At 44.6% G+C, this 23499-nt stretch overlaps 1 protein-coding gene across 11 annotated transcripts in view; it reads right to left on the bottom strand.

The window, feature by feature from the left end:
* The window catches only part of TRIP12 (thyroid hormone receptor interactor 12), a 146284-nt gene that overhangs the window by 24428 nt on the left and 98357 nt on the right, over positions 1-23499 (bottom strand). For all 11 annotated transcript variants that reach the window (XM_040348815.1, XM_040348816.1, XM_040348819.1 and 8 more), the window contains 9 exons: positions 18675-18748; positions 15637-15836; positions 15275-15402; positions 14210-14361; positions 12960-13102; positions 5036-5192; positions 2390-2488; positions 1952-2066; positions 1428-1582 (listed from right to left, as the gene is read on the bottom strand). In XM_040348815.1, the coding sequence (XP_040204749.1) occupies positions 1428-1582; positions 1952-2066; positions 2390-2488; positions 5036-5192; positions 12960-13102; positions 14210-14361; positions 15275-15402; positions 15637-15836; positions 18675-18748 (1223 nt within the window). The remainder of the gene's footprint in view (positions 1-1427; positions 1583-1951; positions 2067-2389; positions 2489-5035; positions 5193-12959; positions 13103-14209; positions 14362-15274; positions 15403-15636; positions 15837-18674; positions 18749-23499) is intronic.

Here is a 23499-nt window from a genome sequence, read left to right as displayed (position 1 = left end):
AATGATTAGCCACGTGTAAATGTTTGGTTAATATCACGTTTAGTGCTTTAAAACTGTGCCCCCCTTAGAGTTTTTGTAGTGCTGTAAACAAAAAGGTAACAAGTCTAAGCTTTACCGAAAGTCTATACTAGCGCTTTCCCAGGTTTGCCCATGTGGCCAGTGTGTTGATCTAGAGCAGGGGGTGAAAGCTTATGTCACCTTTGTTTGGCCCATGTGGACATCCTATAACCACTTGACCTTTGAAAGATTTACCCCTTTCATGACCAGGCAATTTTTGCGATACAGCATTGCGCCATTTTAACTGACAAGTGCGCGGCCATGCAACACTGTACCCAAATAAAATGTGTCATTCCCCCCCCCAACAAAGAGATCCATCTTTTGGTGGTACTTGACCACTTGAGTTTTTTTTATTGCGCCATTTAAAAAAAAAAAAAAAGAAGACAGAGAATTAAAAACAAAACAAAAAGAAAACATTTTTTTTTAACTTTCCCCTTTCAAACATATCCAATAATTTTAAATTAAAAAATAAAAATGTCTTTTTAAATTTAAGGCAATCTGCTGCATATTTTTGGTTTGCGCAAAAGTTATAGCATCTAGAAATTATTGGATATATACGGGAATCTCTATTTTCTAAAAGTAATGGCGGTGATCAGCGACTTCTAGCGGAACAGCGATATTGGGCAATCAAATGATCAAATGTGTTCCTAGCCAGTGCTTTTGTGTAGTGATTTTACTAGGGGGTGTGATGGATTTTCTTTCCCTGAAAATCCATCATATCCCCGCTGTCAGAACGGAGCTCTGCCTTTTCTACATAGTCCAGCCTCTCTAGTCGCAGCAGAAGCCGATGATCGTCGAATCACAGCAGAAGGGGCGTGCGCACCCTAGGCCCCAGATCTTTCCTCTAAGCATCTGTTTAAACCAAGATCGTCACATGTAAAAGTGATCCACAGATCACTTACTTTATTCAGCATTGTTGGCTGGTTGAAATAATAATAAAAAATTCCAGGGTCAAAATTTTTGTGTACGCACATAATCATAAATACACTCCCCCCTTTTGTTTTAAGAAGGAAGTGATCACATACCATCTGTTCTCAGCTGCATAAGAAGCTTAGAGAGCGTGGGGAGGAAAAACAGCAGTACACTGGTCTTCATAGTAATTGGCTATACAGGGGGTGCATGTCAGCACAAGTCTAATCGTCTTTAGGGGAGACACTGCAGCTGTTTGCTGGCTCCAAGCCTGAAAACTGAGCAATCACATGGCCAATCACTCAGTTCTCAGTCTGCTGAGAGCAGTGACTGTCAGGCCCCTATTTGCAAGCATTTCTGGGTGCTCTACGTACAATTAGGAGATTTAATTACAAGTGTTTTTTTGCCCTATTTTCTAGCCATCCTGTATCCTACATGCTGAATACAAATGAGATACTTACCAGTCTGAAGTCCATGATGGCTTTAGCCATTAATTTGCCAAGAAACCGGAACTTCATTTTCACCTTGGCGATATGTGCTGGCTTAGCTGTCCGACCAAAGGGAAGAGCAAACAGACCCTGCATGTTGTGAATGTACTTGGTCCCGTCTTGGCTTCCTGAAAACAAGAGGTCTTGGTGGTGTTAAAAGGAAACCATGTACACATGCGCACAACAGACCGACATTTGAACTATGCACAGGTAAACAGAAAAAAAATCCAATACATACAAATCAGGTATTAACTATTGGAGGTGGTACACATTTTCATTGCAGCCAAAAAAAAAAAAGGGGGGGGGGGTCTGAGGAATGAAAATGGTATGCACCCATAAAAATCCTATCTAAATAAAAACAAATATAGCCAGAAAGGAGGACATCCATTATATATGGATGTCCTCTTTTCTGTCCATCTTTGATTTATTTTTTTAGATTGGATGTTTATAGGACTGTATAAATGCGATTTAACAAAAGCGGTACATGACTGGTTTACCTTTAGGATTAGGAAGTGTAACCTCTTCTCCTCTCCATAGGCCGAGGTCAGCTCTTTGTAATTCCTGAGATACAAGTGCATAAAACTCCAAAGTGGGTCCCAGTCCAGTCCCAACCTAAAAGGGATATACAGTGTAAATAGCAACATGCTGAATCCAGATATTAAGACACAATGCTGACAGTAGGCTTGCAGCACAATTAAGGCAGCAAATGCCCCCTATTTACCACTAGGGCACTTTCACACAGTAAAAATCGCCACTATTTACTGCTCCTACAGCGCCTCAAAAATGCTGCTTGCAGGACTTTGAGCGAAACACACACTGGAGTGAAAGAGGCGGCGCTTTACAGATGCTATATTTAGCGCTATAGTGCCTCAGTGTGAAAGGGGTCTAAATGCAAGAAGATCCCTATGATTAAAAGGATTGGGAAAATTACTTACTTCATTCTCATACTGAATCTCCAGCATGGCTCGTGAGCTACCCAAATCTTGCATAACAGATTCTGCCTGCTTCAGGAGCTCATCTCTATTCACAGTGCGCTGAAAGAAAACAAACAAAAATATTTTATTGGATGGGGAACCAATTTTAAGAAAGTGGTTGGCCTTCACCCAATACAAGATTTAAGACTAGGCCCTTTGCAAAGAGAAGGTTACAAAAGAGCCTCGTCCAAATCAGTGGGTCGAGAAATGTCAAGAAACCTATAATGTTAAACAAATGGATTTTTGCACCTACCAGAAAACGCTTTTCTGAAAATCGATGGTTGGACACAGCTTGGGAATAAGCAATCTAGGTTTATACTGCCGTCTATAGGAGACATTGACACTAGGCACATAGAAAACTGAAGGGCAGTACCCTAGAAGCTTTAATCCACTCACATTTGCTCAATTGTAGCAAACATTTCAAACACAGAATGATAGCATATTGGGGGGGGGGGGGGGGGGGGGCTGTGTGCCTCAGTGGACTTCCAGAAAAGGATTTACACAGCGAGTACAGAAATTGTTTTCTCCATCATATATTGGAGGGACACAGCTTGAGATTGAGCAACCCAAGTCAGTCCAAAATTTGTCCGAACCAAGGTGCGGTTATATCAAAACATAGGCGAACCAGTCCAAAAAGAAAAACCAAAAAGGAAAAAAAAAAAGCCATTAAATAGCTTCTTTCTTGCAGAACCTAATCAATTTAGGGTTTGCACAACAATCTGTTAAAAAAAGGTGCATCTGAAAGCAGCAAAATCTCGTTTAAGAGCTTTGTGAATAACAAAAATTTAAGTATTCTTAAAAAAAGCAGCAGGTGAAAGGTAAACAGAAAGTCCCTCACCACATTCACATTCATGATGTAAAAAGAGCTTGGGAGAGAACTGTGTAGGACAAAGGGAAGGTAACATAATATCATTACGGTGAAAAGACAACTTTAGGTAAAAAAAAAAAAAAAAAAAAAAAAACAACAACACACACACACACAAAAAGAAGAGGGGTCCTTGGCCTCAAACAACCTCATCTTTATGTAAAATCAAATTGGGCTACCTACAAAACTATGCGGGTAACTCTTCCAATGAGATGGCCACAATAAAGGCTACCTTATGGAACAGCAAAGCCAAGGCGAGGTGTCCCCATAGGTGTTGTGTGGAAAGTTGCCAACAAAAAAAGGATCTGGATGTTCGGGGGAAGGCCAATAAGATGTGGTAGGACTTTTGTGAAAACTCTGGGAGCAGATGACCATTCAAAGGGCAGCGCAACGAAACTGAAGCAATTGAGTGCCACGGCAAAGCGCAGAATGCACAGATTAGGTGGATAAATGGGAAAATGAAGACAAGCATCTTGGAGGTCTACAGACACCGCTCTAAAACATGGGTAATAACATGGCAATTACCAAACCAGAAGATTCCATGCAAATTTTAGAATATAAAAGGTATTTGATGGATTTTAAGTCTAAAAACTAGGGCTGTGGAAATTAAGTAATAATTCATCGATTAATCTTTTTGATCGATCAAAATTATTTTGATTGGTACTCGCCTCTCCGCCGGCTTTCGGGGCTTCAGGGAGTTCCGACGGAGATCCAGTGACGTCATGGACACCGGGCGGGTCTTGCCGTGTCCATCTGAAGGGCTCCTTTGCTGTGCCTTCATATCTACATGCCGGCGGGACCTTACTATCTGCCGCACGCAAGGTCTGTTACACTTCCCTCTATCAACCTGGGATTCTACAACTATCCACTGGGAGTTGTGATAGTTCCCTTCACGGGACATTACATGCCGACGGACTGATGTTAACCTCTCCTCATTTGGATTCAGCAGTGGTATCGTACATATTTTATACCAGTATCATACTTGGCTACATATTTTTATGACTGCTTTTGCTACCGTTTGGTATTACTCGCACCATTTTTACAGTGTATGTAGCTACATCGATTTTATCTCCAGTGCAATATTTATTTTGTTACCTACTTTAAGACAAATTAAGATAAATGTTTTAATGCTATTCCCATTGAGCGCTGCCTTTGTGTAATTTTTGTATCCTGCTATCCATTTTTCCAGTGGTTAGTAGCTGCACTGGGAATCCGCCTGCAAGGAGGAGATCAGCTAAAAGTAGTTGGATCTGAATGTGCGTTATAAATCAATCAAAATTAGTCGATCGATTAAAAAAAAAAAACCGATTAATCAAAAACAAACATTTTGATCAGTAACAGCCCTACTAAAAAACAATGTTGGGGTTGGGTTGATTTGAAAGCCCCCTCCAATCATATGCCATGGCTTTCTTTTTGAACCACTTGCTACACCACAGCTGGCACAAAGTGGGGGGTTATAGCCTCAAGGGGCTGGCCTTCAATTATCTACATGCCTGGTGTTCATTTCTCCTGTAGGCAGCAGGATAGTCCTTAGTTGCTTATCAAAGCTTTGTCCTCAACTCAGAAAAAATCTTATGGCAGAGTACAAAAATCATATTTTTCAGAAGGTCACCAATTGCAGCCCAGATAAAAAAAAAAAATTTGGAGCTCAGGACATAGTCAGACCCTTTGAGATTTTGCCCAGCCCCCAGGATGTCAAGAGGATACAACCCAAAATCAAAGAACCCTTAAGCTTAACTTACTTTTTTTCTGTCCAGTCTTGGGGCCACTCTGCTATCCTGAGAATCCGATTGGTTTATCTCAGGGTTGGTGTCCAGCAGCCTCTGCATTGCCCGATCTCTGTCAAATGCAGTCACGTAGAACAACATTTGCCTCGTATCGAATGGAAAGAAAAACGGACTAAAAAGAAGAACACGCACAATGTTTATTCACTTGATCACTTAACTTCCTTTAATTCTTAGTTATATGTCATGCAGTAAAAGCTGCTGTTCAGATGCATGAAAATTTAAGGCCTACTAACCTAAAACACATTGGTACAGAATGGAAAACACTGGTTTTAATAGAATATGCAAATCCCTAATTTAACAGCAAATTCCCACTGCCTCCAGTAGCGCTTTCTTCATTTGTTTGACCCTTGGCCACTTCCACTGCAATTCCCAAAAAAAAGGATTTTTGTACTCACCGTAAAATCCATTTCTCTGAGTTCATAGACGGACACAGCCTTCATTGACCTTAGGGTTATGCTTCTTCCTACCAGGAGATTTAGGCAGAATTCTACAGCACTTAAGGTGTTAAAAACTTTCCTTCATGCTGCTCCTCCCAGGGGGCGTGGCTCCCCCAGGCATAACCCACACCCTGCTCTAGGAGCCTCAGTTCGTAACAAGCAGTACAAACAAAGGAGGGGTGGGTGCTGTGTCCGTCTATGAACTCAGAGAAATGGATTTTACGGTGAGTACAAAAATCCTTTTTTCTCTTTCGTTCATAGACGGACACAGCCTTCATTGACCTTAGGGACGTCCCCAAGCAGTGTCAAAAAAATTCGAGGGGTGGGAAAAATAACACAGCAAAAACAGGTTACACCCCAAACAAAAACCGGAGTTACTCAACGGAGGAACTCCAACCTTAAACTGCCGCCTGTAACACCCTGCGGCCAATGGAGGCATCCGAAGATGCACTCACATCCACCATATAAAACTTTGAAAAAGCGTGGACCGACGACCAGGTCGCAGCCTTACACACCAGTAACACAGAGGCTTGGTGTCGGAAAGCCCAAGAGGCCCCGATCGCCCTGGTCGAATGCGCCATGACCCGAAAGGGGGGCGCCCGCCCTTCAGGGCATAGGCCTGAAGCACAATCCGTCGGATCCACCTGGAAATGGTGGCCGACGAAACTGCCAGGCCCTTACTGGGACCGGACACAGACACGAACAGCGAGTCCGACATTCGGAACGGAGCTGTCGCCGACAAGTAAACTCGAAGGGCCCGAACCACATCCAAAGAATGTAAAGTGGCCTCCTTCGGGTTCTTCGGCTGAGGACACAAGGATGGAAGAACAATGTCCACATCCAAGTGAAAAGCCGAAACGACCTTAGGGAGAAAAACGGCTGCGGCCGCAGCACCACCTCATCCTTACGGATGACCAAGCAGGGAGCCTTGCAAGACAAGGCCACCAGAACAGACAGACACCCGTCTGATCGAGGTAATTGCTACCAGAAATAAAATCACCTTTTGTGACAATAAAACAAAAAACCTCCCGAATGTCCTCAAAGGGAGCATTCCGAAGCACTGAAAGGACTAAATTCAAGTCCCATGGGGGTAATGGAGGGCGCACCGGAGGGGCCACCTGCCAGACCCCCTGACCCAACGCACGCACCCAGGAGTGCTATGCCAAGGGTCGCTGCAAGTAAAAAACAGCCAGAGCAGAAATCTGGCTCCTAACCGTACGTAAGGCGAGAGCCTGAACCACTCCCTGCTGCAAAGACAGCAGAATCCTGTACACAACGCATGTACGAGAGTGCCAGTTCATCTCCCCACACACAGAGAAGTAGGCCTTCCATGTATGAGGAAAAAACCTACGTGAGGTAGACCTCCGTGCAGGCAGCACGGTAGAGACCACCGAGCCCAATAGGCCTCGGTCCTTAAGCCCCTGGCTCTCAACAGCCACGCCGCTAAGGCCGGTGGCTGTGAAACAGGGTGGAAGATTGGACCCTGTAACAGAAAATCAATTCCCAGGGGAAGACGCTAGGGGGCGTCTGCCAGCAGACGCACCTGGTCCGCGTACCAGAAGCGACGCGGCCAATCTGGGGCAATCAGGACCGATAGAATCCCTACAGCTTCTACTCTGCGCAGCAGGCGAGGAAGAAGCTTCCGAGGAGGGAAGATGTAAAGTAGGCGACAGCGACCCCAAGGAGCCACCAACGCGCCTGACGCGTCCGCCCACGGGTCCTTAAACCTGGCCACGAACCGTGGCACCTACCGATATAGAGACGGGACGCTAGAAGGTCCACGTCCGGAGTGCCCCACTTTCGGCACAGACCCCGAAACACCTGCGGGTGGAGAGACCACTCTCCTTGGCCCAGTGCAGTGCGACTTAGGTAGTCGGCTAGCCAATTCCGTATTCCCGGAATGTACCCGGCCGATAGAGCCGGAACGGACCCTTCGGCCCACCGAAAGGATGCGCGCGACCCCCGTCGCTGCAACAGAACTCCGTGTGCCTCCCTGATGATCAACCTACGCCACGGACGTGGTGTTATCGGACAGGATCCTGACCGGTCGGCCCTGTAGATCCAGGGACCACCTGGTAAGGCAAAGCTTGATTGCTCAGAGCTCCAGAACGTTGATCAGTAGGCAGGACTCCACCTAAATCCAGTGCCCCTGGGCTGACTGGGTGCCCCAAGCGCCCCTCCCCAACCGGAGAGGCTGGCATCCGTCGTGACCACTGTCCAGTGGCCTGCAGAAAAATGACTTTCCGGCCCGAAGCACCGGAAACGCCAGCCACCATACCAGGGGAGACATGATCAGATGACTCAACTGAATCTGGTAATCCAGAGATGACAGAAGCTAGTCCCATCGTGACAGCAGTTCCCTCCGTAGTACCCTGGCGTGGAATTGGGCATACGGAACCGCCTCGAAAGAGGCTACCAACTGACCCAGAACCTTCCTGCAGAATCGCAGAGATGACCGCTTCTGGGTCGGCAACTGCTGCACAGCAGATAGCAGAGTCTGAAGTTTTTCCGCTAGGAGAAAAACACTCCCGCCCCGGAGGAATCCAGCACCAGTCACAGGTATCCCTGAGACGGAATCAACCCTGATTTCAGGACAATCCAGAAACCAGCCGAACACTCGGAGAGCCTGACACGTGATAGACACGGCTCCACCAATGCAGAGCTCGAAGAAGCTCGTAGGAGAATGTCGTCCAGACATCCCATCATAACAAACCCCCGCTGTCACAGCCGGGCCATTATCGGTACGAGCACCTTGGCGAAAACCCGCCGAATGGGAAGGACACCATTGAAAATGGTCCCCCCCGACCGCAAAGCACAGAATCTCTGGTGGTTTGAGGATATGCAGGTACACGTTCATGACATCCAAGGATGCCAGAAAAACCTGACAAAACAAAACGATGGACTTGAGGCCCAGGATCGACCGGGCCCCATCCTCCATGGGGACACAAACAGAATGGAGTAAAACCCCGAGACCGTTCCAACGAGGGAACTGGCACAATCACTCCCCTGACCAGAAGATCCTGGACAGCCCCTGACGGAGTCAACCGGCGAACCGGAGGAGGCCAGAAGCCGGAGGGAAAAAACCTGTTTGGCAGACAAGAGAGAAACTCAATCTTGTACCCCAAGGAAAACACTTCGCAATGCGAAGCCAGTCTCCCACCCGAGACACGGGCGGGAGCAGACCTTCAGGCGGAAGCAGGTATGTCCGCAGACTTGTTAGGCATGCGGTATCCGGTGCGCTGCTACCCCGCAGCGGGGATTCAAGCACCATGTAGACCTACCCCCACCGCACAGGGCGAGCGAAAAAACGCTCGGAGGTAGGCAAGGAGGGTCCTTGCACAGGGCGAGGTCCCTAGCCCTTCCCAAACCGTGGGAACAGCATGCGCTTACCACCTGTGGCATCCTCAATGATGCCAGTCAGGGAAGACCCAAAAGGACCGTTCACCCTTAACGGTGATCACCAAGGCCACCTTAGAGGTCCTTCTTCCAGCTCCTGCAGCAGGAGCTTCGCCCTTTTAGTCGGGGCCTGCCAGGGCCCCGGCCAGAGCCGGCCTCACCGCCGAACCCACCACCGTGAATAGGGAGCGGGCCACGGCCTCCACTCTCCTATCAGCGGGATCCTGAAATGCAGGAGCCCCTTCCACAGGCAATGTGGTGGCCTTGCGCAGTCTGGACACAGGGGGGTCCACTGGCGGAGGAGAGACCTACTTTTTTTTTTTTTTTTTAAAGCCCCCCTCAAGGGGGTAACGGGTTGCAAAGTTTTTTGACAAACTTTTTGCGGTGCATCCCATTCCTTGTATAACATATAGTCCAAATAAGGAACACAAGGAAACACTTCAGCGATGCGTGGTAGTCTGCTGGTACTGACACGGAGGTGTCTCCGCCACATCCTCAATTTTTAGAGCCTCACGCACCGCAGAAACAAGAGCTCCAACAAATTCTTGCCAGCAACTGACTGCAGCAGAGTCATCCTCACTATCCATAAGGGTTAAAACCCGCAGCCTCTGACATAACAGAACCAGAAAAAAACAGCGATTCTGTGTCATCCCCAGAAGCAGGCTTCAGGGAGGGGGCGCTTTTTTACCCCCCATCCGGGCACTAGCAGCTTCAAACCTGGCAAGAAACCCAGGACAGCCAACATAACAGATGTGGCAGGGGGAGGGGCATTAAGGGTTAACTCAGGCATAGCTTGAGTTCCATAGTGTCAGCGCTGAGTCACCCACCCTGCAAGGCAGGACAAAAAAAAAAAACCCACTGGTCACCTCCTTGCTGCTATTGCAGAGCATGGGGGCCCCCGGTATTCACCACCCCACCCAGCTGCAGAGGGAGCTGAAAAACCTCAGGTGTGCTCTGATGTGCTGACTGTGATGTGTATTCACCTCATGGAAGATTCACAGCACTAAAACTGTAACAGCACTAAAACTGACCAGAGGCTGTGCCGAGTCATCTCAGGGAAGAATCACATCGTTACCAAGGAGATTTCCAAGATGGCCACCATCTGAGGTAAAAATTACCTCATAGAACACAGCAGCACTGACTGCTTTGTTACCTCAGAAAAGAATCACAGCGTTACCAAGGAGATTTCCAAGACGGCCGCTGTCTGAGGTAAAAATTACCTCATAGAACACAGCAGCACTGACTGCTTTGTTACCTCAGAAAAGAATCACAGCGTTACCAAGGAGATTTCCAAGACGGCCGCTGTCTGAGGTAAAAATTACCTCATAGAACACAGCAGCCCTGACTGCTTTGTCTGTTACCTCAGAAAAGAATCACAGCGTTACCAAGGAGATTTCCAAGACGGCCGCTGTCTGAGGTAAAAATTACCTCATAGAACACAGCAGCACACAGCAGCACCCCCCAGAGTAACAACACAGTCCCCCTAACAACACACGGGCCCCGGTGGTAACAAAGAAAACCCAGGAGGCCCCCCTTCACAGCCACTACCCAGTCAGGGGAAGGAGGGAGAGGAAGGGGAGAGAGGAAAGCAGGGCGGACCCTCAGTCGACCTCCCCAGGGAAACCACCAGCCAGACCACTTACCTGAGTAAGGGGCCACTACTTACCTGTCCTGCGACTACCCGGCTGGAGGTATCCCAGACAGAACCAACGTCCGTAAACGGCATGGCTGTCGGCCAGACACACTGTGACAAAGCCATAGAGACCGGTCATATGTGTGCCCTAGAACCAAAGTTCCCCGGCCGCCCCTGGAGCAATGGGGCCTGTCGTGGACGTCCCAAAGCTGAGCTGAGGGCCGGCACACGCTCGAAGGCCGAACATGGGGGGACTACAAGAGTCGAGGACCCAGCCTGTCACCCAGTCGGCTGTTGATAGAAGAATCGCAGGATTCAAAAATGCAGGAACAAAATAATAAAAAAAAAAAGCGAGAAAAATCGCCAGAAAAAAACTCCAGAGTCCAGGAACTCCAGAGATAGCCTTGACCTCCTGTCGTTAGGCAGAAAACAAACTGAGGCTCCTAGAGCAGGGTGTGGGTTATGCCTGGGGGAGCCACGCCCCCTGGGAGGAGCAGCATGAAGGAAAGTTTTTAACACCTTAAGTGCTGTAGAATTCTGCCTAAATCTCCTGGTAGGAAGAAGCATAACCCTAAGGTCAATGAAGGCTGTGTCCGTCTATGAACGAAAGAGAAATATAGCATGCTTAACATACCACTTTCACACTCTAACACCCTGTTCACATACAGTACAGACCAAAAGTTTGGACACACATTCTCATTCAAAGAGTTTTCTTTATTTTCATGACTATGAAAATTGTAGATTCACACTGAAGGCATCAAAACTATGAATTAACACATGTGGAATTATACATAACAAAAAAGTGTGAAACAACTGAAAATATATTTCATATTCTAGGTTCTTCAAAGTAGCCACCTTTTGCAGCAGACACATCTCTAGAACTGCTAAGAGGAGACTGTGTGAATCAGGCCTTCATGGTAGACTATCTGCTAGGAAACCACTGCTAAAGAAAGGCAACAAGCAGAAGAGACTTGTTTGGGCTAAAGAACACAAGGAATGGACATTAGACCAGTGGAAATCTGTGCTTTGGGCTGAGGAGTCCAAACTTGAGATCTTTGGTTCCACCCCCCCTGTCTTTGTGTGACGCAGAAAAGGTGAACAGATGGACTCTACATGCCTGGTTCCCAACGTGAAGCATGGAGGAGGAGGTGTGACGGTGCTTTGCTGGTGACACTGTTGGGGGTTTATTCAAAATTTAAGGCATACTGAACCAGCATCTACCACAGCATCTTGCAGCGGCATGCTATTCCATCCGGTTTGCGTTTAGTTGGACCATCATTTATTTTTCAACAGGACAATGACCCCAAACACACCTCCAGGCTGTGTAAGGGCTATTTGACCAAGACGGAGAGTGATGGGGTGCTGCGCCAGATGACTACCTCTTGAAGCTCATCAAGAGAATGCCAAGAGTGTGCCAAGCAGTAATCAAAGCAAAAAGGTGGCTACTTTGAAGAACCTAGAATATGAAATATATTTTCAGTTGTTTCACACTTTTTTGTTATGTATAATTCCACATGTGTTAATTCATAGTTTTGATGCCTTCAGTGTGAATCTACAATTTTCATAGTCATGAAAATAAAGAAAACTCTTTGAATGAGAAGGCCAAACTTTTGGTCTGTACTGTATGTCCAATGCAAAAACTGCCCCACGCCAATTTCCCTGACCCAGCACCTTTATTTCCACTCCCTACCAACATGTGAACCTCCAGCACGGTCCTGAACTTCTTCATACGACTACACATCTCTACTCCAATCTCCCTGCTCGCATACATCCAGGGGTGGGCTGGGCGGGGAGGCAGTCCCTTTTCTGGATAGTGCCCGTCCCAACTAAGGCTGACATTCTTTCTTCCTTGGACACCTTGCCCCCAGTGATGACGTACATCCCTGAATAAGTTTGAATTCACCCCCCTGTTGCAGCCAATGCTGTCCTAATAGCATCTCACAACACTTCAAAATGTCCTCTCACTCCAATATCTTGCTTCTGCACCACAATCTATATTAACTCCATCGTAACCAAACAACCCCTCAGTAACCTCAAACAACTATTTTGTGGAAGGGGCACACTTTACCTAGTTATCATACATGACCAAAAAAAACAGCTAAATGCAAGTGCTGTATTCAAGATCATTAAGACAATTTCAACAGAAAGTTTCTATGCCTCCCTTTAACTGGGGCTAAATCTAGAGGGTTATCCAATATATAACAGAACAGTGCTTGTGATCCCACACATTTGTTGGACCTTTGCAGGCAATAGGGGTACAATAATCTTTGCTTACATTATCAGAAAAGTGTTTTTATAATTATGCCAGGACACTGGATGTCTTCCTAGAACCTCATTCAGAAGAGTGTGTGCAGCGGTGGTGTGTGTCTGAAGCAGCAGAAAATTACTAAAAATCTTCAGGGTGTTTTCTTACCAACTTTTCCCCAGCTCTGTTAACCAGGTGGGAATGTTTCCCGTCATGATGACCAGCGGATCCTGAAGCTGCCTGTTCGCTTTTGCAGTCAGTTTACTATTGATAAACTCGGCTGTGGGGATTATCTCTTTACAAAGTGCATTCTGGAAAGCAAAGTTAGAACAAACAACATTAAAAACTATGGAACTACATAATGTATGACGGGGATATGCAATTAGCGGACCTCCAGCTGTTGTAGAACTACAATTCCCATGAGGCATAGCAAGACTCTGACAGCCACAAGCATGACACCAGAGTCAGAGGCATGATGGGACTTGTAGTTTTGCAACAGCTGGAGGTCCGCTAATTGCATATCCCTGATGTATGACAATGTCCAAATCGTCCATCTACACTGCTTATTTTTGTGCTGCGATTTCCAAACATTCCGGTTTACTTGTGTTTTATGGGTGATGCAACAACGTACTGGCCAACAATGGCACATTTTCTACTTTTTGCAATCTGTAAATTTCACATAGTAATGCTCCGTTTAGAAAAAAGTTGATAAAGTTCTCTTTTAAACCACCTTAAAATTAAACCTGTATTTTGAGGGCTGCCTTTATCTTCTCATTAGAATACTAGTTGTCTGGCTGCCTGGTTTCAATAAAATCATAACACCCGATACATATACTTGTTCCAGGTCTGTACCTTAAAAAGTATTAAAGCCACAAGATCAGCATGACAGTCCAAGGACGGCAATAGTAGCCTCCATATTTTCTCCGTATAAGCTTCCTTTTATAGTTCACATACGTTTTACTTATCTATGGATAACCCTTCAGTCTGCAATTTAAAGCTACGCATGATCAGGCTGCGTTTGCCATTTAAAACGAATGTGCCATTTCAAAAATAGATGCATTGATAATGGAAGGCTTAGGACCTAGCAATGTAAGCTAGTAAACAGGAAGCAAGGCGCAAAAATGTCAGCCTATCACGACTGAATAAGATGTATTTTATTTTAATGAAGGAAATCTGACTGGGCACTATAGGCATTTTTACTTTTGTTACAGATTTCTTCAGTTTCAATAAATTGGCTAAAAGGGTCCATGTCCTACACAGTATTCTTACAGATGCCACAAAACCAATACACCATTGCTGCGAGTGGCTTTACACAAGCAATCCAAAGTAAGGAAGACCACAGCGCAAAGTTTGATGGCTTTCAATTAACTAAAGGACAAAAATATATGTATATTTATCTGGTAATATGCAAAACTTACATCATACAAATAATACCAGTATCGGCTAATGGCATGTAGAACTCGCAGAAGGATCACCACATCAAGGGATGGGTCATCAAAGGTGATATTTTCAGGAGGGGTAGGTATGAGGTAATTATCTAAAGGGTTAGACACTTTTGGACAAATTCCATCTGAAGAAAAAAAAAAAAAAAAAAAAAAGTAAAGTTAGCAGCAATAAAGTATAACCAAAGGCAAAACATTCTCTCTCGTTTTGGACAGAGTGCAGAGGGATTAGAACACCTTCCATTGGAGACACTAGCTCTTGTGGCAATCGGGGATTTCCTCTCACTTCCTGTTTTTGGCAATGGAACAGGAAGTGAAGGAACAATTTTACCTAAGGGACAAAGATGGCAAAAAACAGGGGTTATAACTATTTTACTCTATCCAAAATGAAAAAAAAAAAAAAAAAAAAAAAAAAAAAAAAAGGTAAAAAACTACCTTAAGGACACAAAGAAAACCTAGTTTAAATTGATAATCAACCCAGGTGTTTTTAAGAACAAAACACATCCAGAAAAAAACATGCTATTCACTTTAAAAAAATAAATTTAATCTTTAGATTTAGGCAAACTTAAAGGGGTTGTAAACCCTTGTGTTTTCCTATGCATTAAGGTGAAAAAACTTCTGGCAGTAACCGGGCCCCCCCATTTTACTTAATGAGCCCCTTCATTCACTTGGCGGAGATGCACTCTCCCTCTCTGCACGGGGTCCCGGCTCAACAGTTCTGGCGAGGGGGGGCTTACCGCTGTCAGAACACAATTTAGCAGGGGCGATCGGTAGACTAACCTTGCATGGTTAAGTACAGCAGCTCCGACCGAAGCGGACAACTTTTTTCGTGCAACCCGCTGGATTGCACCAAAAAAAACAAACAAAAAACTTTTAGTTTACTCTACAAGTATAATCGGCCCCCTCAAGTCTCACACTAAAGCTTAACTGTGGGTACAGAATTGGGTATATGGGATTGTACGATTTTTTTTCCTACGGTTGAACTGGATGGACGTGTGTCTTTTTTCAACCTGACCAACTATGTAACTATGTTAACATTACCATGCCACAATTCATCATGTTTCTTTGAATTCCTAGGGGATGTTTTGGTTGGTGCAGTTTGGGCACGACCCCTTTTGCCCCCTACGGTGTCTTTTGTGCTCTCTTCCTCCTCCCTTACTGGTTTGTACCTGCAAGCAATAAAGATATAAGATTTTTTTCTATTGGAGAAAGTGCTGTGAAGGGGGGTAAATGAAGGGAGACATTTACATATTAACAATTTAACTGTAAGCGTAAATTTTTTCTATAAAGCACAGAAAATAGATTTTTTCTTACAACAGTAATGTCTACCCTTTACACCTTATTCTCAGGCCAAGCAGTCAGCAGTCTTGTTATTTAGCAATGCACATTGCAGAATTACATACCAAATGGTGTGCGTCTTGGTCCAGATGCCAGCTCTTCCTAATGGATTACTTTCATCATCTGTCGATTCCCTCTCCTCTTCAGTCTGAATGCTATACTGTCTCACAGCTTGGTAAACAGTCATGTTGTAAGGCAGTGGGTGATCTCCAATATAAAACTGGAGTCTGTGCCTTACATTTCCTGAATTTAAGAACTGAGCCGCCTGTAAATCAGAACACTGAAAGGGTTAACCATTTAAAAAAAACACTTCAATAACCCTCTAAAAGAAAAAAAGTTGATATTTTGTTAACACATTCAGGATCAAATACAACCAAAAGCTGATCTTTAAATGGAATGCAATACCATCTACAATATTATATAGCAATTACTGCAGTGTGTACCTTATGAACCTATAGTTTGCTCATGCAAACTACAGGGCTAATACCAATTTCATAGCCTCTTGCCTATGCTTTGATTAATGCTCCCCCATCACCAACTTTGCTTGAGAAAGCATTGTGTAGGCTTTACCCAGCCATGCATTTTCAGAAGAAAAACCTATATTTTCTATTCTGACAATGTTAAACTGGAGAGATCTTAATTGGCATTGGGCTAAATGTAGTACCTAGAAGCTTGCCACTATTATACCCAGAACCCTCTTCAAGAAAGATTGCATTTTTCTGCTGAAAAACACCTTAGGCCTGAGAATTATCCAGGATGAGACTTACACATTCTAGGCATAGGGAAGTGGGGGGGATACAGATATTTCAAAGTTGATCACCCAGCCGAAAAGATAAAATGCTGAACTGTCTTTTGGACTTTTTCTAAAAGTTGCAATGAAGATGAATCTTTCAGGAGGTGGTCATCTAGACCAGTGTTTCTCAACTCCAGTCCTCAAGGCTCCCCAACAGGTCATGTTTTCAGGCTTTTTCATTATTTTTCACAGGTGATTTGATCAGTTTCACTGCCCTAGTAATTACCACAGCCGTTTCATCTGAGGGAAAACCTGAAAACATGACCTGTTGGGGCGCCTTGAGGACTGGAGTTGAGAAACCCTGATCTAGACTGCCCTTCTCAGAACTCCGGGCATCCAGGTGACAGGCTATCAAGGTTTCCAAGATCTTAGTGAACACCCTATGAGCAGGGGACACGCTGAGAAGCACAGCAACAAACGGGAAGTGGTCCTTTGCCACTGCAAAGCCGAGAAAAATCGCTGGGGAGATTAGGTAAATGGGAACATGCAGATAGGCATCTTGGTTTTCCACAGCCACGTGTTCCCCTTTTGTCTCCAAGAGGCAATTGCTGACCTTGCAGACTGCATACATTTTGGCATGTAGAAGAATTTGTTAAGGAATTTTAGGTCCAGGATAGGACAAATACCTCTTCTAGGTTTTGGTACCATGAACTGGTTTGTTGTAGCAGTACTGGTACAAACACTCACTGGGACAAGACATGGTTCAGAGCCTTCAGAAAAACCTGACTGCCCTTGAAAAGATTGTGTCTGATTACAAATAAGAAAGCAGTGACAGAGTTCTGAACGCTTATCTTGTACTCTTAAAACTATTGCATGAACCCACGCCTGAAACATCTGTGACCCTCAAATAAAAACTCTAACAGATGTCCTCCCACTCTTCATTGGGAAGAGGACTTGGTGGCCTTTGTGGGCCAAGCCTTTTGCCACCTAGTAGAGTTCAGTATTTTTTTATTTATTTAGTATAGAGAAGTGAAAATCCAAAAGTGAAACAGAGCAGTGTAACCATGCACAATGCCAATGCTTAATAATCTTAGTGTGTGTATAGAGATTTGAAGATTAACCAATACAGGTAGTCTAACTCCAACTCATTCAGCCTCCTTGTTTAACTGCACTAGGTAAAAGCCAAACAGAAAATGAATTGCTTTCAGTAAGCTGGCTGTCTAAGATCTGTATTAGAGAGAACTGGAATGAGCAAATGTGACTGCCCCCTTTCACACTAGGATTAAAATTAAACAGAAAAAGATTCTGCCTTTTAAATATTAACATGCTGACAATATCTACTTCAGGGTGGTTTTTTTATACCCACATAACGCAACAGTCTATAATTCCCTTTAAAACCCACATTCTAGCTGGTTCAATGATGTTGTCAGTGGAGGCACCATTATAATAAGCCAAGAATATGTAATAGGATTTTTTCTATTCACAGCTGAATCCTTTTCTTGGGAGTTTAAGAGCGACAGGATGTTTTAGACTGTCAGGTTATACTGCCACCTACAGGAAAAATTGCAACAAAAGAGCCATTGGCAAGCACAGGATAACCCTGCCCACAACCCTCATGCCTTAGCTTTGTAGAAAAGTCATACCAAGAGCATAAAAATAAACAAAGTTAAGGAACCCGTGAGCCTCAATGGATTCCAAGATAATTTTACAGTGGGCATAAAAATCCTCATTTCTATCTCATCCATTGAGGGTACACTGTAAAAGTGAAACTAGAACAGGTTTTTTTTAAAAGAAGAATTGTGACTTGCCACAAAATGGTCAGCTAAAGTTGCCTCAGTAATAAAAATTAGAAAACTCAACCCAACAAAAGCCTGCTAGGTCCTCACAACAGTGAGTTGTAGAGATGGCAACAGGACAACCATTTTAGCTCCAGATCAATATCTCTAAAAACCCACCACTAGTATATAAACTATTAAAATCCGCACCTGTTGGCTTACTGGAGAGACTTCCAGGATTTAATTTATTCTGACATGGATTTATCATCATGTGGCTGTATATCGCAGAATTTTTTTCAAAAACTGAGAACAGCAGAGCTGGGGAAAAAACATCCAATTTCCTGAGGACACCAGCAAAAAAACAACAAGGCATGACGGCTTTGGACAGAATGTTCCTGTGTGGTGAGCAACTATTTTGTTGCACGTGTCCATTTTTCCTGTAAGACAGCAGTATAACCCAACAGTCTAAGAATCTGATGAACTCAGGTGTTCCTCAAATGAATAAAAAGGAAAGATTTTACTTTATTCACACATGGGCAAAAAAAAAAAAAATCGCCATCATAATCTATCATCAAAATAAGATTTTATTTTTTACCAAGGACTCATCGATCTCTTCATCTGAGCCATCGTCATCACTGTCCTCATCATCTTCCCTCACTCTGCCATAGCCTAAAAAACAAGTACATTTGAAACAATATAACTTGAAAGCTTTACATTGTATGCAGTCATTAAAACAAATCAAACGTGAACCTTTCCACAGCTATGCCCTTTAAAAGAAACACATCTTTACATATATATTTAAAAGGGTTCCCTAAAAAAGGTAGGGTTCGGCGTGTCTACCCACATTTTTAAATATTCAATTTAAATAACAGCACTGCTACACAGTTAAAGTGGAGTTCCACCCTGAAAATTGTTTTTGCTCCAAAAATCTAAAAAAATAAATAACATTTTTTTTTTATTTACTTACCCGAAATAGCTGTTGCTATGCGGAAGTCCCGAATCTGCCTCTTCTTCCTCCGCGGTGGATCCTTTTCCTCCTTCTACACTCGGTTTCTTCTTGTGAATGGGGCACGCTGCATTCTGGTAACTGTGTATCCCAGAACGTAGCCGGCCCATTCACAAAGAGCCGCACTACTTGCGCATGCGCAGTAGGAAACAGGCAGTGACGTCGCAAGGCTTCACTGCCTGTTTCCCTTACTGTGGATGGCGGCGCCTAGAGCTGCCAGGATCGAGGATCGGACTCGGCGGGGGACGACATCGCTGGCGACTAGGACAGGCAAGTGTCCTTATTAAAAGTCAGCAGCTACACTGTAGCTGCCGACTTAATTTTTTTACCGCACCTCCGCTTTAACAATTTCGCAGCCTAAACTAGCTATTCTAGCACAATGCCAACTCTGTGCAGAATGTAATTTTATCACTAGTGGTGCAACGGATCACCGTTGATCCGAACGGGTCACCCCCTTTGGATCGGCACGCTATGCGATCCGCGGATTGCTGCCGCGGCCATAGCATTAGGAAAGGCCGCGGCTTCGGCCTAGCTCTGGAGCCGCGGCCATCTTGGTACACCCGGCGGCGGCCCTCCTCTCTGTTTACACCCACAGAGGAGGAGGAGCCCACGCTCGAAGGACACACACGCCGCTGTCTGAGGTCTGCACCACTGGGGGGTTACTGTACTGAGGGGGGGCGCGCCATAGTGGGTGGGGGGGGTGACACCATTTTTTTTTGGGCACCGGGTGACACCAACCCTAGTGACGCCATTACAGTGGGGGTGGATGGATATTACAGTGGGGGGGGGGGGGGATGTGGATATTGCAGTGGGGGGGGGGGGGGGAGATGTGGATATTACAGTGTGGGAGATTTTTTTTTTTTTGCGGATCCGAAAAATGATCCGATCCATGACTGCTGATCCAAGGAACGATCCGAACCGTGAGCTTTTTGATCCGTTGCACCCCTAGTTATCACCCAAGCTTAAAGGGGTTGTAAAGGTAACATTTTTTTCCCCCTAAATAGCTTCCTTTACCTTAGTACAGTCCTCCTTCACTTGCCTCATCCTTAGATTTTGCTTTTAAATGTCCTTATTTCTTCTGAAAATTCCTCACTTTCTGTTCTTCTGTCTAACTACATGCAGTAATGCAAGGCTTTCTCCCTGGTGTGGGGTGTCGTGCTCACCCCCTCCCTTGAGGGGGAGAGCAGGAGAGTCAGGACGCTCTCTATATTGCAGATAGAGAAAGGAGCTGTGTGTTAGTGGGCGTCCTGACTCTCATGCTCACCCCCTCTCTTGCGAGCACGACACTCCACACCAGCGAGAAAGCCTTGCATTACGGTGTGGAGTTACAGAACAGGAAGTGAGGATTTCTCAGAAGAAATAAGGACATTTAAAAGCAAAATCGAAGGATGAGGTAAATGAAAGAGGACCGCATTAAAGTAAAGGAAGCTATTTAGGAAAACATTTTTTTACCTTTAAAACCCCTTTAAAAACCCTGTCACCAGACCAGGTATACTTTGTGGCAAACTTTGGCATAGCAACAGGGTCAGTTTTAAAGTGTGTGTGTGTGTGTGTGTGTGTGTGTGTGTGTGTGTGTGTGTGTGTGTGTGTGTGTGTGTGTAAAACATCAGCCGAACTCAGTTTGATTAATGCAGTGTTGAATAAAAGCAGTGTGCATAGATTTAAAACTACTTGTCATAACATGGCAATATCCATTTAAGTTACATTACTAGTTACCACATCTGCCGGAGATGTATTCACAGTGAAGATATTTTTGAAACATTTTTGATAAGCTTAGAGACTATTAAAATATACAAAGAGTCTTGAAAAGTACATAATGCAAAAACGATCACTTGGGTATCATGGAAAAAAGAATCTCGCGCCAAAAAAAAAAAAAAAAAAAAAGTATAGTATAAAATTAAATATATAGATAAATATAAAGCCGAGCTGCTCTCTAAAATTATGGTGAAATGTAATTATACAATGGAGTGAAGGATAGGAGGCGCTAGCACATAAGTGAATACATAACAATAATGACTATTACAGTTATGAGTGAGTAATCAAAAAATGACAAAATTGATTAGTAATAAAATATAATCAATTGTGGATAACAGCCCCCAATTGGGGAAACACATACATATGTGAATAAATCAACGTGCAAAAAAGTCCATAAGTGAAAGTAGATGACAGGCAGCTACTTGAAAATGATGCAACTTGATTAAAGATTTCCACCTTCACCAAAACAAAATCGATCACCAAAAGTGCTCATGGATGGCACCTTACCGCAAGTTGATGACCACTTTAACTAAAAAGAGGTCAAATTGGGCATAAAGATCAAATTCCAGGTTGATTCTTGTAGTCTCAATTCCGCCACACTCCACATCCCATGCAGCATTCAGAAAAGAAAGAAATCGCCATAGAATGATAACGTTTATTTAAATATTAAAACAAAAAGAACGCCAAATGGCCTCTTACTTGAAGGCTTTGGAAATGGGTGGAAGGAGAGAGATGGTCCTACGCCAGCGATGGAGCCTGCAGAGCCGCGTATGGCGTGCGTTCCAGCTCTCTAGGAAGGAGAGCCATCAGTACCAGGCGTACAGGTCACGCAATACTGACGTACTTCCTGGTCCTGCTGGCTCTCCTTCCTAGAGAGCTGGAACGCACGCCATACGCGGCTCTGCAGGCTCCATCGCTGGCGTAGGACCATCTCTCTCCTTCCACCCATTTCCAACGCCATCAACCTCAGTGCCGGGGCTAGGCACGCCTTCAAGTAAGAGGCCATTTGGCGTTGTTCTTTTTGTTTTAATATTTAAATAAACGTTATCATTCTATGGCGATTTCTTTCTTTTCTGAATGCTTCATGGGATGTGGAGTGTGGCGGAATTGAGACTACAAGAATCAACCTGGAATTTGATCTTTATTTATGCCCAATTTGACCTCTTTTTAGTTAAAGTGGTCAACAACTTGCGGTAAGGTGCCATCCATGAGCACTTTTGGTGATCGATTTTGTTTTGGTGAAGGTGGAAATCTTTAATTATACATCAGACAGGAGGCTCATATCTTGCATTAATCTTTCCTTTTAATGCTCATAGCAGAAACATTTTTACATTAAAAAGAACTTAAAAACTACATTTCCCATCAGTCCCAGCGTCCGTCTAGTCCCCTCCCCTTAGGGGTCTGAGCCTATAACTAGGACTGTCCTGCTAAAGATCCTCCTCTTTCTTTCTGCTCATGGCAGAGATAAGTATATTCATATTTTTCCTTAATATTGCTTGATTTATATATGCGCTGTTAGCGGTTAGAGCACTCCATTTGTGCTTCTAACCTTTTGATTTGACTATTTTTTCTATCTATTAACTAAATTATTATTATTATTTATCATTATTTTATTATTATTTTATTATTTTCTATCATGTTATTTTTATTGTTCTATTTATATGTTAATTGATGTGCGCTGTTCATCTGATGTATTTTCTTGCCTTGCTCCTTTAAGGCTTCAGGTTTCAGCTCACCGCTGCCTCTGCGGTGCGTTTTCTTTCTCTGAGGGCCTTTGGTCTCCATTGTCCTCATCGCCCCCCCCCCCCCCTCCTCCTCCTCCCTGTCACTAGCCGAGTTTCCCGGGCTGTGGGCAGAGGAAGGGGGGCGAGTACAAGCGCGCTCTCTCCTCAGCGCTGTACAACCAATCACAGCCCGCAGCCGAGATCTCGCGAGATCTCGGGCGGCGCTGTTGCTCTGTATTCACCGCTTCCTCACCGCAACGCCAGTCTGCTGCTGGGCGGTGAGGAGAGCGGTAACGACAGCTTACATAGCTGTGCCTATATATATATATATTTTTTGCCCCTGAATAAGCGATTATCTCAGAGCGGAGCACTCGATTGAGTGGTCTGCTATCTCCTGCAGATTAATATTAGTTTTCTTGTCATATTGATTAACCCTATAGTTACCACTATCTCTGCAGGAAAAGTTCAGAAATTGTAGTTGTTTCTCCTTGCTAGCTAACTATACTGAGTGGCATCATGACAGATGAGATTAATATGGGCATAAATACCTCCACAGGATTAACCCCTGAGGTCCCGCAGCTTTTAACTGCTGCTCAAATACAGGAGCTTATCAACAGCTCTATCCAAGCAGCCCTAGCCACTCGCCCCAATCCATCTACTACTCATCCTGAAGTAGTGAAGAAGGGCAAGTCCCTTTGCAAGCGTAAAAATTTGACCGCTTGTCCTGACTCCCCGGCAGGGGAAGTACAATTTATGCTCGACGCAGGACCCCCCACGGCCTGCCGCCCCAACCACCCAGAGGGTGAACGACCCTTACTGAATAAGGAGTCTTTAAAGAAAAAATTTAAGTCTTCCCACCGGTCCAAACCGGATTCTTTTAACGAGGACTCAGAGGATAATGCCTCTGAGGGATCTCTGATCGCCGCATCAGACTA

This window comes from Rana temporaria, chromosome 4 (genome assembly GCF_905171775.1).
Source record: "Rana temporaria chromosome 4, aRanTem1.1, whole genome shotgun sequence".
NCBI classification, from domain to species: Eukaryota; Metazoa; Chordata; class Amphibia; order Anura; family Ranidae; genus Rana; species Rana temporaria.
Note: the sequence above shows the minus strand (reverse complement) of the source record. Positions and strands in the feature narration are given on the sequence as shown.